At 35.5% G+C, this 18,796-nt stretch overlaps 1 protein-coding gene across 3 annotated transcripts in view; it reads left to right on the top strand.

Moving 5' to 3' along the window:
* The window catches only part of LOC121158719 (pleckstrin homology domain interacting protein), a 123,973-nt gene that overhangs the window by 33,252 nt on the left and 71,925 nt on the right, over positions 1-18,796 (top strand). For all 3 annotated transcript variants that reach the window (XM_040983659.1, XM_040983658.1, XM_040983660.1), the window contains 8 exons: positions 8,294-8,515; positions 8,782-8,882; positions 11,377-11,447; positions 13,753-13,853; positions 13,948-13,988; positions 14,431-14,529; positions 16,023-16,176; positions 16,601-16,735. In XM_040983659.1, the coding sequence (XP_040839593.1) occupies positions 8,294-8,515; positions 8,782-8,882; positions 11,377-11,447; positions 13,753-13,853; positions 13,948-13,988; positions 14,431-14,529; positions 16,023-16,176; positions 16,601-16,735 (924 nt within the window). The remainder of the gene's footprint in view (positions 1-8,293; positions 8,516-8,781; positions 8,883-11,376; positions 11,448-13,752; positions 13,854-13,947; positions 13,989-14,430; positions 14,530-16,022; positions 16,177-16,600; positions 16,736-18,796) is intronic.

Raw genomic sequence — 18,796 nt, 5'->3', positions numbered from 1 at the left:
TTTCCAATAAAAAAATAAAAAAATATGTTGGAGTATCCTGGGAGACCATATGTGATGATCCGAATAGAGTCCAGGCTTTGATCTGGGCATCCCTGGGTAAGACTTAATTTCTGTAAGGGGAATTAAAAAATTTTGGCAAAAAAATGAGAGGTTTTGGTACAAAAAATTTTAAAGCTATGCATTTTATTCCTAACAAATATTTTCCAAAGCTGGTATAGTACAGGATATTAAGCTGCAGCTTGTGACACGGGATCCTATATGGTCACCTGGATTTGGGTGTGAGCTGCTCCACTTTCAGTTCAGCTTTCTGCTAGAACCAGAGCTGGGGCTTGAACCTGGGTACTATGATATGTGATGTGGGTATTTTAATCAGAAAGGCCAAATGTCCTTCCTTTACATAACGTTTTTAACATTCGTTTCTAATGGTTTTAATGACAGTGAGAGGTGAAATTTGTGACTCATTAAAGAGATTTTATTCACATCGTTGACTATGTCAGGTGACAGTGGTCTTTCAAGGAATGTTAGATATTCTAAGATACATTAAGTTAAAAATCCCTGTATTTTTAGGTCAAAAGAGTAATCATTGATGTGTATGATCTCTTAAAGGGGACGTTTAGAGATCCACTTATGCGTATCTATGTGTGAGAGAGAGACGGAGATCTTCATTCTCTGGCCAACAGATTGGGCCAAGTGAGGCTGAATCAGGCTTTTCGTCCTGTCTTCCATGTGGGGCAGGGCCACAAATACCTGTGCCATCTTCCACTTTTTTTTTCCTAGGCCATCAACAGGAAACTATATGGAAAGTGGAACAGTAAAGACATAAACTGGCACCCCATGTGAGATTCTGACATGGCAGGCACTGTTTTTACCTACTTGGACACATGTTTTAATATGTATAGTTATCACTGTATCTGCCAGGGTTTTTGTTAGCAGCAAAGTAGTGAGGAGCCAGGAGTCAATCCTACTTACTCTGATATGGGACATACGCATGAGAACTGTGAGGCCAAATACCTACTCTTAATGGTGATAGCAAGGCAATCTGAGCAAAACTAACCAGTTTTTAAATTTATTTAGTTTTCTGCTGAGAAAATGGAAATATTCCTTGTCATTACCTGTTTCATCCTGTGAAGAATTTTCAGTATTGAACATTTCACATAGTTGTCACCTGTAATCTTCTAGCTCTTACTTTTACAGTACCAACTGTAATTGTCTTTTTAATATAGTCCAAATAACTTCATTGGAATCTGGCATTGTGTTTAAATAATGATTCAGTTAGACCCTTTAAAACTTCTAGAAACAAATAATTTACTAAATTTGGAGCTCACACTTTGGGTTCTGATTTGTTTTCTGTATCACATTTAAGTAATTTTAATCCTGTGTCTGAATTTGTTGCAGGAAATTTTGTGTCAAAAGATAACCTTGTATTGTATTTATTTCCACCTATTTGAGAGGCAAAAAGAGAAAGTATTCCCTTCTGCTGGCTTGCTTCTTCAAACGCCTGTGATGGGTGGGATGAACTATACTGAATTTTGGACCCCAGAAGTTAATCAAGGTCTCTCTCAAGTGTGTGCTAAGGACTAATTACTTGAGCCATCACTACTGCTATCCAGGCCCTGTGATAGCTACACTGAGGCACTTAGTATTAAACCCAGACACTGTAGGATAAAGATATCTTAGTCACGAGGTCTACTAACTGTTCTGTTGAAGAGAAATATATTTTGTAAAGATTTATTTGTTTTTATTAGAATGTCATATTTACAGAGAGAAAGAGATACAGAAAAAAAGATCCTCCATCTCCTGATTGACTCTCCAAGTGGCCGAACCCAAGAGCTAGGAGCTTCTTCCTAGTCTTCCACTTGGGTACAGGGTCCCAAGGCTTTGGGTCTTCCTCCATTGCTTTCCCAGGCCACAAGCAGGGAGCTAGAAGGGCAGTGAGGCAGCTGGAATTTGAACAGGCACCCATACGGGATCCTGGCGCATGCAAGGTGTGAGGGCTTAAGCTACAGTTCTAGGCTGGAAGAGAAATTTTTTTAAAACATATTTGCTTATTTGAAAGGAAGGATGATAGAGAATAGGAGAGAGACAGTGAGAAAGACAGAGAACAATCCTTCATCTGCTGGTTTACTTCCCAGATGACCACAACAGCTGGACCAGGGCAAGGCTAAAGCCAAGAGGCAGAGCTCCAGGTCTCCTACTTGGGTAGTAGAGATTCAAGTACTGAGCCATCATCTGCTGTTTCTCTGGTGCATTAGGGGAGCTTTTTCAGAGGTAAAGTAACTGGACTGCAATTGGCACTCTGGATGCTTTCACCCCATTTCAAGGTGGCAGCTCAACCTGCTGTGCCATGGTGAAGAGAATTTTAGTGCCCAAGTGCCTAACAAAATAGGAAAAATGGGCCTGTGGAAACCTCTCATCTTGGTAGCAGAGCTGGGCATGATAACCAGACATCATCCAGCCTTTAGGTTTGAGGAATGCTAGTATTTTCTTAATCTGAGTTTTAATTCTCAAAGTTTTAATATTGGAAGTTGCATTTTCCAGAGGGATTTTAAAAATTAAAGCTGCTTTTGAATGGACAGAAAAGTATACATTGTTGTGGTAAGAGTCAATTGCATTGCTAGAAGGTATGGACATTAATAGAAATAATAATCCAGAATAAATGTCTAGGAAAAAAGGCTCTGTAAATGTAGCGTCTCATTTTGCTTTCAGAGTTAAGTAAGATAAATGCTACATAGACTTTTTGTTTTAATTTTTCCCCAGCATTTGCAAGTTCTAATGTCAGTAAACATTTGATGGTGTAATAGTGAGCACTCTTTTCATGGTAATTGTGACGCTTCTATACTATTGTTTGCTTAGGGTTAAATACTAGCTTAGTACTGTAATTGGAATGAAAAATTAATTCCAAAAAAGCATTTTCAACTTTGTGCCCAGTTAATGTAGTTTAAATGACTCTAGTCATTCATAGTTTTCAAATAAGTGGTCTCCTTTGGGAATCTCATCCTTTATCATTGTTTCAACATCAGCCGTAGCCTAGACCGCTTACAGCTTCAGATCTATTCAATGTACTGTCACTAGAAAGGACTAAGATACTATTGTGACTATATCTTGCCTGCTTACATTTTTTTATGGCCACCTAAACAGGTTAAATACAAGTTACTTAATAGGCATTTAAAACCATATATTAATCTTCCTCAAATAAACCCTTTCTAGATTAATTTGTTCACTAGTATTTCTGGTTTTTCCCATTTGGCCAATCTCCCATCCTAGCAACCTCATATAGACATTATTAAAAATAAATGATGATTTTTTTCACCCTGGGCATTGGAGCTTTGCAGGGAAAACTTGATCAAAGTGCTTTTGTAATCATGCTCTAATAAATTTAGCAGGTCTTTCATTGTTAGTTTGCAGAGTCTTTTCTCCTTTTGTACTGTTTTAATTCCTCTGTATTTCCAACTTAATTCACATTTTTGAGTCATTCTTTTGCCCCTTTCTCCTCTTTTAAAAAATAATCCGTAGATATCTTTTTAATTTTTTTTTTTTTTGGCTAAGGTTAAAATAATCTCATTTCTTTCTGCTTTTAAATGTCTCCATTTCTACCCTACTTTTTTTTTCTTTGTACGTCTTAGAAGAGATACAGCTACTTCTTATTGGTCTATAGAGTCATTTAAACAGTATTTTCTTTGTTTTAGCATTCAGGTTTTTTTTGGAAAACTGTATTGTCCTACAGTTAGGCATGTTCATGTCTTTAGTTGCTTTTGCGAAGCTGAATTAGGCTTCTAAAAATTAAGTTTGTCTAATCAGATTCTGCTAAAAAATTTTAGTCTTTTTAAAGATGTATTTATTTTTATTGGAAAGTCAGATGTACAGAGAGGAAGAGATATAGAAAGATCTTCCATCTGCTGATTCACTACCCTAGTGGCCGCAGTGCTAGAGCTGAGCTGATCCGAAGCCAGGAGCCAGGAGCCAGGAGCTTCTTCCAGGTCTCCCATCTGGGTCCAGGATCCCAAGACTTTGAGGTGTCCTCGACTGCTTTTCCAGGCTGTAGGCAGGGAGCTGGACGGATTGTAGAGCAACCAGGATATGGAGCAGCGTCCATATGGGATCCCTGCACATGCAAGGCGAGGACGTTGGCTACTAGACTACTGCTCCAGGCCTGTACTCTTCTCTTTTAAACTTTCCATAAATATACATAGCGAAGTGGTCAGAAAAAGTGGCATGTGAGATAGAAGTTCTGCTTTAAACTCTTGAGGTTGTTCTAGAAGTCAGAATAAGGGTAAGGAGAGCAAACTATTTTATAGTCCATGAAAGGATAGTAGAGAGAGGTTTTCTTGAAAGTACAATCTAAATTTTTCTCCTGTAATTTGATGGTAAGATAAAGAAAGGTTGATTGGTAGAATGCATATTTAGGGGGAAGCATATTCATTGTCTTTTTTTTTTTTAAGATTTATTTTGGTTTTTTTTAGAAAGATATGCAGAGGAGGAGAGACAGAGGGGAAAATCTTCTGTCCACTGATTCACTCTGCAAGCAGCTGGAATGGCCAGAGCTGCACCAATCTGAAGCCAGGAGCCCAGAGCCTCTTCCGGATGTCTTACAGGGTCCCAAGGCTTTGGGCTATCCTCTGTTGCTTTCCCTGGCCACAAGCAGGGAGCTGTATGGGAAGCAGGGCTGCTGGGATTAGAACCAGTTTTCAGTTGGGATCCCGGTGTGTGCAAGGCTAGGACTCTAACCGCTAGGCTACCATTCCGGGCTGTCTTTTGTTTTTAGCACCTAATTTGAATAGAATAAAATATAAAATAGTACTTACTTGGTAAGATTATGTGATGCAATTGGTATTCAACACATTTCACTCTGTGAGGAATGTGTAACTTATCTCCTTGTGTGCAGTTTGCCGAATATTATCTGCCAAAATGTGATGTTAACTTATGCGAAATGTATGAAACATGAGTGTAATGCAGCATGAACTTGTATATAACTTCTTCCCCTTAGAAAGTAGCAATATTATGTGACATGACAGGAGTTGTCTGTGACATGTTAGGACTTAGGACTTGCTTGTGATACACACACATATATATGTGTGTGTGTATATATATATAATACATACATATATATATGTATGAGAATTTATAGCCAATATAAGGAATCCTGTTCCCCGTACCGCTGGTCATCTGTTCAGAAGAGATATGAGAGAAAGAGAGAGGCTAAAGACCCAACCCATCAGCAACAAGTGCTAGAGAAGCTGAGGCTATAAAATGGGTATTAAAAAGGGAGGTAAGTTGGACATTGTCTCAATAGTTCATGGAGGAACAATAGTCTTAAGTGCTTCCAACCCGATCCAGAGTTTCACACCACCCATGACTCAAAGATGACTACCTCTCCTCTCTCATGCTCCATCCAGGGAACATGAGTGAATGAGTGCAGTGTCCTCAAGACATGCAGTTCATCCTGAGACTAAGAAGCTCATGAGGCCTTCAGGTAGAGAAATAAGACTTAGGGTTGAATGTGTGTGAATAAGAGATTTTAGTTGAAGTTATGAGTAGAATTTAAGTTTGTTGTTTGAGTAGAAAATAAAGCATTGGAAAGGTGTAGAACCACTTGTGAAAGAGTAAAATAAGAATATAATGAAAGTTAGTTTTAGTTGGTAAAAAGTCACTATTTACATATAATTATATTTATATAATTATACATAATTGTAATTTATGTTTAATTTTTACTTGAAAGAGTTACAGTGGGAGAATGAGATAGATCTTCTGTCTGTTGATTCATTCCCCAAATAACATCAGTAGTCAGAGCTGAGCAGGTCCACAGCCTGGAGTCAGGAGCTGCTTCCAGGTTTCCTGTGTGAGTGCAGAGCCCCAAGGCCTTGGGTCGTCCTCTGCTGCTTTCCCAGGCCACAGGCGGGGAGCTGGATTGAGCATTCAGGACTATGGCCAGTGCCCATATGAGACACCTGCACTGTAGCTGAAGTATTCATTCCTTAAGCCACTGTGGTGGCCCCTCCCAGATATTTTCTGTTCATAATTAGTAGAGTCCTCAAATATGGAACGTTGGATACTAGGGATGGATTATTTTGCTTTAAGTTTACAGGATAAGCAGGTAAGTGAATAAATTGACCAAATTTATAGAATTTGGTGAATTTGAATTGAACAAATGCTTTAAAACCATTTTTGTTGTTGTTGTTCAACCTAGACCTGTTATATGTTCCATTGCCAGATGCTACATAACTTGTTTTGAAAATCATACCCTGTTATGAATCTTCTTAACTTTGCACAGATAATCAATTATCTGTACAAACCATTCTTATTATCTGAATTTTGCTACCATCTCTTCTTATCTTGCGTTGTAATAATTTGTGTCCCACCATTTATTCTCTCCTGCATATACTATTTTAAAAAACTTTTTACTGTTTTATTTTGTAGTCTAATTCTTATATAAGCCAAGGATCTTTGGAAAATGTACGTCTAACCCTGGTACCCACCTGCTTGATATCTTTCACTTATCCTCAGTGCATACAGTATTCCTTAGTATGCTGTAAAATAGCCTTCACATATCCTTTCCCCTCTACTTTCTCATCCTCGTGTCTTCACCTCATACTCTGAATTAACTTAGAGAATATTTACAGCTCCTTGAACCTCTCACTTCTCACATTTTCTTGTCTTTGATAAAGGGTTTTTGCTCAAGTTGCTATATCAATTTGTTCTGTTTTAAAATCATGAGAATGTTATTAGCTTAAATTTAGACTGCTGCCATCACCAATAGTGATAATACTTAGTTCATTTATAGATTTCTCTATGTACTGTAGTGCCATGACCCTTCACCCTCATTGACCCATCCAGTCTGTGCAGCAATCCTACCAAGTAGATAATAGATGAGAAAAAAAAAAGGCACAGAACATGTACAGAAATACAAAAACATGCAGCTGGAAAAAGAATCCTTAGAGGTCCTGGACCCCAGGGGTCTGTACTCTTTGTTACCACTATTTGTCTTTGACTCTTCATGCATATGGCTGTTCAGGTGTCTGTGAATCTAGGCTCTTCATCTTTCACAAGAAAACACCACTCTGTTATTTGATGAATAACAGTATATTCATTGGAATCTGTTAACTGTATTTATATTCTGTCTTGGTTTTAAGGATAGAAATATATAGTTTTTATCTCTTTATATCTCTGGTGGTTGGCAACTACTTAATCATGAGGCAACTACATAAATGAATATGAGTCATTGAATTTAAAGATGCAGATGGCGAGTTAATCTTATATCATAAATGGAGAACCTACGTTAAACTTATATAATGGGAATATCAGTATTTATGTGGTTAATTTATTCAATTTTGTTACTGATATTTTAGTGATGATAGCCAATCTAATTTGCTTCAAAACTCAGTCAAAAGAACTGGTTTTACAATTATCTTTGAGGTGTTTTATATAGTTTTGTCAGGATCTGGTTTAATATATTACTGCAGTGCTTAATGTGTAACGCTAATAGTAGGTTTTCGTTTATGCATTGTATTTGTTGTCAGTATGAAGCAGAAAGCTTCCCCTTGTTGATCCTCTTAGTACTTAGATATATAATCGGTGTTGGTTTTCTTTCCCCTTAAATGTTTTACCCTGTTGTAAAGAAATCTTAACATAATCTAAAGCCAGGAGCCTGGAGTCTCCTCTGGGTCTCCCATGCAGGTGCAGGGTCCCAAGACCTTGGGCAGTCCTTGACTGCTTTCCCAGGCCACAAGCAGGGAGCTGGATGGGAAGCAGGACTGCCGAGATTAGAATTGATGCCCATAGGGGATCCCAGCATGTGCAGGGCAAAGACTTTAGCCACTAGGCTACCATGCTGGGCCTGGTGATGACATGCTTTTAGCTAAAGATCAGTAATAGGACTTTCACCTTCTTAGGAGTAGAACCCTCAACATGGTAGTTTTATTGAAGAGTAACATTAAAGTATTGATTATGATTTTGTATTACATGTGCTTTTCAACTATAATTTTGTTCTGTTACTTTAGAAGTTGAAATTCTTTCAAAAGGTGCCAGGTAGAAATGGTCATTATCACCAACATTCAGTGTCTCTTGTCTGCATATGAACACACACTGAATTATGAATGATTCATTATTATTGAAATATTTACTTTAGTAAAGGTTATTATGAAAAGGCAAACCCCTATGCAAATGTTTAAGACTTTTCAGTGCTAGAAATACAGTTGTTGGGAAGAGAACCTGTCAGGTACAGAATTGTTTAGATGCATTAGGAATTTGAGTTAAAATTTATAATGTTAATTTTCGTTAATATCCATTCTTTCGTTAGGGGTCTGATGACTGTCTTGTGAAAATTTGGGCAACAGACGATGGGAGATTGTTAGCTACATTAAGAGGACATGCGGCTGAAATATCAGACATGGCTGTAAACTATGAAAATACCATGATAGCAGCTGGGAGTTGTGATAAAATGATTCGAGTCTGGTGTCTTCGAACCTGTGCACCTTTGGCTGTTCTACAAGGCCACAGTGCATCAATTACATCACTGCAGGTAATTGTTCTAACCCCTGTAGAACCCATTTGGTTTGTGACTTAAAGTAAACTTTGAACTGCTTTTCCACTTCAGTATATAAAGTCAACCAAAATGAGTATTTATGTTAAATATGTGGACTTCAAGTAACATACTAACTGACCTTCATCAGTTCTGGGTGTGGTGTTTTCTATTGTTAGAAGTTACTATTACTATAATAAAAAGTGGGTTTTGTTTGGACCGTGTCATTCTCATAAATATTTCTTTTCCTTGTGGTTACTTTTCAGTTCTCACCGTTGTGCAGTGGCTCAAAGAGATATCTATCTTCTACTGGGGCAGATGGCACTATTTGTTTTTGGCTCTGGGATGCTGGAACCCTTAAAATAAAGTCAGTTGCTGTTTCATTTCATAGAATAATTGTGTTTAATATAATGGTTGAAATTGCAAAACTAATTGACAGTCGAAATAAATTACATTTTTTCCCCTTGAGTAAACACTAGAAATTCTTTCTGGCTCTCCGCTGTCAGCTTTTAGTTTTCTACCTTTTCTCCTACACATTTTTTTTCTTTCAGGCTTCAAGGAAAGTGCTCTTGTTTATTATGTTTTTGTATTTGCTTTCTTAACTTTATTCTAGCCCTAGGTGTTTCCTTCATAATACACTTATACAATATATATTTTTCATACAAATGAAAGTATATGAGCACAAATAGAAATAATTTAGATGCAAATATAAATAATAAATAAATACAATTTTTTTCTGATTTTCCTAATTGTTTTTATTGCAGACACTTACTGTCTGCATTAGCTAGAAAAAATTAGGTAAACCTTGGGAACCCAAGTCTATTGACAAATGGAGTGTTACTTAACTTTTATGTGGATGTTACCAACTACTGCTAGTAAAGGTAATTCTTCTGGATGGGTAATCTGAGTTGCTGAATAACTCAGAAGCTAGCTCCAGTAGGAGAAAGTTGTTTTAGCATATTTTGGTAAAGTGTTACAAGAATGGAGATCTGAAATAGGAAATAACGGTGTTGCTGAATTTTTGTTAAATACTTAGTCTGCCGAGCTAGTGGCAAGCATGTTATGTTTGTTATGCCATTATTCTGTATAAATATCTTATAAGTAAGGTGTCTACTATACTGTCTTCTATGTTAATGAGCCGAGGGAAGGAACAGAGGGGTAATCAGAATTGCGAGATAGGCAGATTAAACAGCAGGTAAGAATAGACTCAGATTCGAATACTTAAAAAGAGACTCTCAGGACCATCTCTGAAGCAGTCTTCCCAACTAAATAGGAATTTATTTATGAACTATCTTTTCTTTGTTGGATCTAGTTGAAATTACTAATACTAATGTTTGTTGAATGTGTTAGCATAGAAAGGATTTTACATGGATTAAATTCATTTTAATTCTGCCTGCAACTCTGAGAGTTTAGTCCAGTGCTTCCTTTTGAAATTATTCCACAAGTACACATTTGTAAATAAATTGCTATTACCTGCTTATTTGTATAATATATATATTATATATAAAATAAAATGTTTAACATTAATAGTCTATAGGCTGATTAGCATATTCTGGTAATCAGTTTTAGCTTACTGGTTGTTTTATATTTCCATGAGCAGTGTTATGCAAATTAGCAACAGTGTAGAGCTATAATCTGAAAGGTGTGAATGAAAGTGGCACTTTTTTATAGGTTCATAATTTCAGATTTATAGACTTAAATAGTATATCAATTTAATTTTACTTTGGTAAGATTTGAGAATATTATAAACAGTTATTTCTTTAAGTCATCTATTTTCCTCAGTTGTATTAGAGCTTGTGAATGTTAAAAAAATGTCAATTTATGATTGTTTTAAAACATGCCAGTTTAAAACATCAGCAAATGCTTTTTGCTGCATTCCTTTTTAGTGAAAAGCTACCCTTACTGCCTAAATACATAATTGATAGATTAGAAATATACATTTTTTATCACTAATCAGAAAACTAAAATCACTGTACATATGATACTGTGATGTGAGAGTTATGCAGTGCTGTTAGAGGTAAGGTTATAAATATTTTTGGACTTTTTTCCCTCTGGTAGTCTAAAACAAACTAGGTCAAAGTGTACATAGAGTAAGTAGGGCTCGAAATATAATCAGACTACTGGAACATTTCCACATTGTTCTGTGTATGGATATTGATGCTTTAAAACTAAAATTGATTTCTCTTTTTCATCTGATTGATTGTAATATTAAACATTTTAGTATAATATTTTCAATATAGAACAAAATCTAATGCAGTTATACAATTAATGTAAATATGATCAAATATAACCCGTTAAGATGGATCGCTATTATGAATGAATGCTACAGATAAGCTAAGAGTAAGATAGTGTTAGATTTAATTTGGCTGGAGAATCCATAATACTTTCACTTTTGGAGTCTTGAGGGACATATTTTGTCACATTATAATATAAACAAGAGAGAAAATAAACAGTGTTTGACACTGGAAAAATATAGTTATTGATGATATGTCAGTAGCAGAGGTAGCACTTGCTTTGCTAGTGTTCATGTGTGTACATTGTGTATTTCCTTATATGTATGTGAAAGTTGCTACTCTAACTGTATGAAACACGGAGTGCTTTGTTTATGATTAGAGGTGATTTTTACTGATAACTACAAATTTCATATGATAGTGACTTTGGTGTTATGCCATATGCAAATTGTGTAATCCAGAACTCCTATGAAACCTATCTAGAATTCTGCAAGATCTGATAATGACACATTTCTAAGTTGCTTTAGCAATGGAGCCATCTGTTGCTTTGTATTTAATTTTGATACAGTTTATTTTTTGTGTTACTGATCCCTATAGTGTGCTTTTAATTTTATTTATTATTTTTTGTAGTCCAAGACCTGCGAAATTTACAGAACGCCCTCGACCTGGAGTTCAAATGATCTGTTCTTCTTTTAGTGCTGGTAATTTCCTACTCACAACTGCCCCCATAATTTTCCAGAAAGCTTCTGGTAGAATACAAAGTTTTTTTTTAAATAATTTATTGTTTTATTATAAATCAGATTTTTTGTATGTGCCCGAGCTAATAAGGTAATAAGTAATTCAGTTTACAAATATTCCAGGGTTTTTTTTTTGTTTTTTTTTTTAAATTTAACTTATCTAATCACATGTTTAATTTTCTTTTTAAGATTTATTTTATTTGAAAGGCAGAGTTGCAGAGTGATGGAGGGAGAGAGGAGAGAGCTAGCTTCTATTCCCTGGTTCATTCTGCAAATAGCGGTTATCAGTCAGGGCTGGACAAGACTAAAGCCTACAGCCTGGCACCCAAGGACTTGGGCCATTTCTCTTGTTTTCTCAGGCTCATTAGCAGGGAGCTGGATGGTAAATGAAATAACTGGGACTAGAACCACTGCCTGTATTGGGGATGCTTAACACTCTGTTCCATAATACCCTCCGAATATTTTTCTCTAAGAAGAACATAGTGCTCTTGTAGGTGAAAAAAAAAGTAATTTCAAAATAGATTGCTTTGATGTCCTAATGAAAGAGTATTTGCTCCAGAGTGTTCCTTTCTGCTGTTTAGAAAGTAGCTGTATAGCAATGCTAATGTTCCAGTTATGATTTGGTTTTATGCAGCAGCATTTTGAATGATGTGACAGTTTTTAGGCAGGCTGTGACTTAGATATCTGAGTTGATTAGCAAATTAAATATGAATAGATCAAATACAAAATGTTCAGCAACTTTTCTGCCTTTACTTATACCTTTCTGTTTATATCTTAATGATGAACAACATGATTACCTGAGATAAGGGGTAACACAGATGAAGTGCATCTGTTGCTGCCATTGTAATATCTAAACCTCTTTATTTTAGATTGTTTATATATTTGTTTGGAAGACAGAATGACACAGAGGGAGAGGAAGGAGAAAGAGGTCCTCCATCCATTGGTTCCCTAACCAGTGTGGGCGAGGGCAAAGCCAGGAGCCGGGAACTCCGTTGCCTTCTCTAACTTAGTCGGCAGAGGCTCAATACTTGGTCCATACTCTACTGCTTTTCAGGTATATTAGGGAGAAGCTGGAATATAAGCAGTGTAGCCAGTACACTGAGCATTGCTATATGGAATGCTCTTGTCTCAAGTGATGGCTTAACCTGTTACACTACTGCATTGGCGCCAACATCTTCAAACACTCAGGTTGCTAGATCTTCTGCCATGATGACAGTGTTGCTTTTAGTAGTAACACAAATAGAGTCACTGTGTATGTGTGTGCAGTATTCTGAATGTATGCCTCTCTTTCAGCAATAGACTATTTTAAGAGTTTGGTAGATAGATTATTTAAGCAGTTGTTGAAATGTTTTGTTATGTTCAAACACTGTTTACTGCTATGTTAGAGTAGTGCTGTAAAGAAGAGAACAAATTACACTTACAAATAACTTAGACAAAATGGAGTTTTTGGATGGGCTCAGCTCTGGCCATTACGATCTTTGTCTCTGTCTCTCCTCTCTGAAAATCTGCCTTTCCAGTGAAAATAAATGTACAAAAACAATCTTAGCAAAGGGTTCAGAGGAGATCAGACTTACTGTATTGCGCTTTGTAATGATAAGTTAGTCAAGACCTTAAAAATTTTGTAGAAGTTTGACAGTTGGTAGCTAGGACAAGAGAAGGATTTCAGTTATGTTATGGAAGACATGTTTTCTAGTGGAAACGACTGATATTAGTATGAAGGAAACTTTATTTCTGTAAATATTTAAAATATCCATCACAATCAAAACTATCTTGACTAAGTTCTTTATGGGGTAAGTGCCTTTGCATAGCTGACTGAACCTCCAAGCTGCAGAATCGGCATCCCATCTTGGCACTGATTGAGTCCTGGCAGCTCCATTTCCTTACCCAGCTCCCTGCCAATGGCCCTGGAATGCACTGGAGGAGGGCCCAACTCGCTGTTCTACTGCACCCCTAAAGGATACCCAGAAAACATTCCTGGCCCCTGACTTTGGCCCACTTCAGCTATTGGGGCCATTGGGGATTGAATTGGCATAGGAAGATTGCTCTCTTTTTCTCTCTAACTCTGCCTTTCAAATAAAATAAATTCTATTTTTTTTTTTTTTTTTTAGCTAGAATAGCTAACTTCTTTAGTCAATTTCAGTTATATATTTAGGGTGATTATTGGTTTTAAAGGAAATATAGTAACATCACTTAAATTTTGTGTAATATTCACATATTTCAGGAATTATATTTTACTTATAAGTTTTGGGTTTTTTTTTTTTTCACACAGGTGGAATGTTTCTGGCTACTGGAAGCACAGATCATATTATTAGGGTTTATTTTTTTGGATCAGGTCAGCCAGAGAAAATATCAGAATTGGAATTTCATACTGTAAGTACTGCTTAATAGAATTGGATAAGTATAACTTAAATGAATATACAATTTATATTTAGCATCCAATATGTTTTTATCTGTTTGTGTTTAGGACAAAGTTGACAGTATCCAGTTTTCTAATACCAGTAACAGGTAAAATACTTACTTGTCTGACTGCAGTTTTTAACTTATTAGATAAAAACAAATATAGCTATTAGATTTGTTTTGCAAGGAAATAATGCTGTTTTTAAGCACTTTGCGTAGAATAATATAGATTTTTCATTCTGACAGGAAAAATTTTGTTGTTTTGTGTTTTAGTTTGAAGCCATCAGTTCTGTTTCTCAGGTGGTAAATTGTAGCTTGGAATCACATATGAATTTTTTATTTTTTAGATAAAACAAATATTAGAGCATTTTTATGTGAAATTTAAGCAACCTGTAAACCTTAAGATATTCTGATATTTATTGAGATTATTTAAAAGGATGATTAAATACCACATAAGTAAAGATGAGTGCTGTATGTAAAATCTGCAAAGCACATTTTCGTAAAGTGTGTGATTTTTTTTCTTTGGGCAACTGCATTCCTTTTAAAATAGGTTTGTAAGTGGAAGTCGTGATGGGACAGCACGTATTTGGCAGTTTAAAAGAAGAGAATGGAAAAGCATTTTGTTGGACATGGCTACTCGTCCAGCAGGGTAAGAGCTCTAATTGGAAATGTTAAGTAATTATAGATCTTCTGTAGGGATGGGAACCGTCCATCCTGCCTGCTGTGTGGGGCCAAATATATTATTTTGCCTGCCCCCTGCCAAGGTAGTCTCAAACAGGACTCAAAAGTTCAATAAAAGTTTATGTAAGGCTAGTTTTTACGTTGATATTTTGTATGATGATGATTATAAATATCCAAATTAAAAATGTTCCTATTCCTAATTTAAAGTATGTAATATTGTAAGATAGAATGATTCTTGGTCTGTAAAAGCATATACCATGTGACTATTCTGCAGTCATTAGAGATGCTGTAGAAGATTAACAACATTTTTATGAAATGATCCCTTGCTATTTATTGAAAAATTTGCAGGGCTGTGCATTAAGCCACTTCCTGTGTTACTGTTAACCCATTTGGGCACTGATTGGAGTCTTGGCTGCACTTCTGGTGCAACTGTCTGCTAATGCTCCTGGGAAAGCAGGGGCATGTGGACAGAAGTGCCTGGGCTCCTGAAACTCATGTGGGAGACCAGAAAGCACAGAAAGTGACTCCTGGGTCCTGGTTTCCACCTCTTCTAGCCCTGGGGGATAAAGCCATGTAACAAGTGAATCAGTGCATAGATGATCTGTTTTCTTCTTTTCTGTGACTGCCTTTCAGGATAACAGTCTTTTTAAAAAAAACAGACTTAGTGATTCTAGTTCAGCTTTGCTTTTTTTTTTTTTTTTGAGATTAATTTATATCTCTGCTTATTTATTCCCCAAGTGGCTGTAATTTTTGAATAAGGTTAAAGTAGGAGCCAGCAATTCCATCCTGGTCTTCTACATGGGAATCAGGCAACCATCTTTAACTGCCTTCCAGGCATGGCATCAGTGGGAGGCTGGGTTGAACCAGGCACTCTTATACAGGATGCTGACAGTCTAATTTGCTGTGTGTACCACAATGTGAGCTCCATTTCAGTTTTCTTAAGGAATATAATAGTGTTGAATAGTTGGAACGCCATATATATATATATTTTAAATCGGAGCATATTGGAATATCATGTCTGTCACAGAGTGGTGATGTTTTCTATTCAAAGGTTTTCTTCAGCTGAGATAAATTATAGGTTGTAGGTGTTATTTTTGCTTTAATATATTACAGTTTTTCTCTACTTTTATTTGGATATAGTCATATCAGATGGATCAAACAACAGAGTAGTCAGGAAGGCCTGATGGAACAGTAAATAGTGTAGTTCATGACGTAAAATTCTTACATCTAAATTATTATAGCAGAGATGTTTATCCAGGGTCATTTGTTACTAAATAGCTTAGAATAGAATCCTGGATTTCCTGACCCAGTGTGGTGACTTGCCATTATTCCTATGTTGAATCAAATTATTCTCAATTACTGTTAAGTAAACATAAATAATGAGAAAGCACATTTTTCCTTTTATTATACCAGTGCTTTAGTGAAATCAATGTAAATAAATACTGCCTCCCTTACTTTCAGCCAAAATCTACAAGGAGTGGAAGATAAAATCACAAAGATGAAAGTAACTATGGTAGCTTGGGATCGACATGATAATACAGTCATAACTGCAGTTAACAACATGACTTTGAAAGTTTGGAATTCTTATACTGGTCAACTAATTCATGTCCTGATGGTGAGAAAAATAAACTGATTTTTATTTGGTATTGCTGAAGCTGCCTATAAAAAGGGATGTTTTTACCAAGTATTTATTGTCTTTTATGTCAGTATCTCTTTTGTGTTTTCTAGTGTAACATAGCTCTTTGGGTGGTAGTAATGGTTTTAAAATGTGGTTAAATTTGGCTTGGAAATACGTTGTATATACTTGCTACTTTTTTTTTGTATGTAGGGATAAATTAATAGTACTGTTTTAATGTCACTGAATGAATACAAAGCCCTGGACAACGTTGGCTTAGATGACAAATACTAATGCCTTTAGCAATTTGATGTTCTTAGGACTCAGTTTCTCAATTCCTAGGATTGTTGCTGTATTGGTGCTATCATTAGATTCTGTTTTTCTCTCTATATTAAAATCTGTTGGTACTTTAAAAATATTCCAGGGTCATGAAGATGAAGTATTTGTTCTTGAGCCACACCCATTCGATCCTAGAGTTCTCTTTTCTGCTGGTCACGATGGAAATGTGATTGTGTGGGATCTGGCAAGAGGAGTCAAAATTCGATCTTATTTCAATATGGTAATTATCAGTCATTGTTTGAAGCTGTTAAAAATTTGGGGATTTTTTTCAAGGTACTATGCATGTCACAAAGGAAATCCATTTATGATTTGTTTCTGCACTATTTTGAATATAGATTTCCATCCTTAGAAAATTAGCTTACTTTACATCTGAATTAGAATATCTGTGTTGTGATAACAGGTGTAGTTTTATTTGAATTTGGCCAGAAACTGACAGGCATGAAGATAAAGCAGAGAGAAGAAAAAAATGCCTGGGAAATCATATGAAGAAATTATAAATATATTGTATTGCTGAATTTCATTGAAAGTCCTGTAGTACAAGGGAATTTTATTTAAATGCACTTTAAAATTAAAGCTGAAGAATCACCCATTTCTTACCTGTGATTAATTTGTAGTATACTAGGTGTTTGAACCTTTGCCCTTTCTATATTTTGCTTCTCATACAGATCTTAGTGTATTTTGCTGAGTTTTTGAATTGTGGTTTAATATGACAGCTTATTGAACATTGTTTCCCTTTATTTACTGGTATAAATATGGCTGTCATTTTTAATAAAAATCTATTACGAGTACCTGTATAGACACCTGTGGTAATATGTGATAATACAATTAATAGTATGTGGTCAGAATTGATTTTCAAAACAAATTATTTTATAAAACAACCATTTGTGAATGTAGTAGTGTAAAAAAATGCATGAAAGTGATAGGGTGCTCGATTATGAATCAGGACAGTTAATTTCAGATAAGAAATAGGCAGAAAATACAGGGACATTTACTACGGAGTTGACTTTACCTGTCTTTATTACCAAATCTTAGTGTAAGGTAAGAAATTAATTTTATAAAATTCTCAGGTTTCTGTAAGTACAGTGTTGATTATTTGGCATAAAACTTGTTATTGATGGATGGATTTCCTTTGTGATTGTATAGAGAATTTTTAAAAACCAAATCTAAATATTCTGGTAAGAATTTCTTTTTTGTGCTTGTATTTTTGGCTTGTTGAGTTTTGGAACATCTCTGTTGAGCGTGGAAATCACTAATGTCTCAGTTTGTCTACCTGTTAAGAAAGCCATTTATAGGTCATGCATACATTATGGGCTTCATTTAGTAATTTCATACTTTCACAGGGCATTATTATTGATAGAGTTTGGAGAGAGAGTTTTCTCTCCTAGTTAAATATTGTTTTCACCTTTTGGTTACAAAGGTGAATTTTTCCTCATCAGGTAAGTTGTCATCACAATATTCCACGTTTCTGAGAGATGTAAAAATTGTATGTTGATTTAGGTGATTTGCTTTTAGATAATTAGAAATTAGTGTTATAAGCAAAAGATTTAGCGAAAATAGGGGTTTTTTTTTAATTATCTAAATGATTGTTCTTAACTGCTGTCAGGTTACTTTTTTAGTGACAGTTTTGGTTGAAAGGATTTTTCACGTTACATATATGGAAAAAGTAAAAATTCTGTAACAGGCAGTAGAAGCAAATTATATAGTATTTGGTGGTATCCATAGAATCTTTACACTGTGATAGAACCACATTAAAACAATTAACAAAACAGAAAATGAGCTATCCTTACCTTATTCAAATTAAATTGCTTCTTTTTGTTAATGTTTTTTGAATGGTTTCTAACATACTGCCATATATATTGCCTCTTGGGTTTTATGAAGACCTCATCTAATAAGGGTAGATTTTATTTTGGGTTCTATAAATGGAGAAATTGTACATTTACAAAGATAATCTTTTACTTAGGTTTGCTTGTATCTCACACCGATTATATAGGTACTTGGGTTAATATCCATGTTTATTGCTAATGTGTTCTTAGTTGTGGGTGGTTTTTTCAGCTTTCAGTGTCCTTGTGTGGCAAAGTTTTAACTATACCACCCCCTATGTGTCAAGTGGGAAAGGCTTTTGAAATGGTGTTAGCGCTGATGATCTTCAATTTTACTTTTCCCCTGTTGTCAATTTGTAAGAGTTTTAAGTGCCCTACCACATTTTGCTCTTCATTCTTTAGTTCATTTCATTTCATTGTCTATATTATCTGTGGGCAGATGAAAGGTACAGCATATGACA

This window comes from Ochotona curzoniae, unplaced genomic scaffold (assembly GCF_017591425.1).
Source record: "Ochotona curzoniae isolate NIBS_2020 unplaced genomic scaffold, NIBS_Ocur_1.0 contig_3819, whole genome shotgun sequence".
NCBI classification, from domain to species: domain Eukaryota; kingdom Metazoa; phylum Chordata; class Mammalia; order Lagomorpha; family Ochotonidae; genus Ochotona; species Ochotona curzoniae.
Note: the sequence above shows the minus strand (reverse complement) of the source record. Positions and strands in the feature narration are given on the sequence as shown.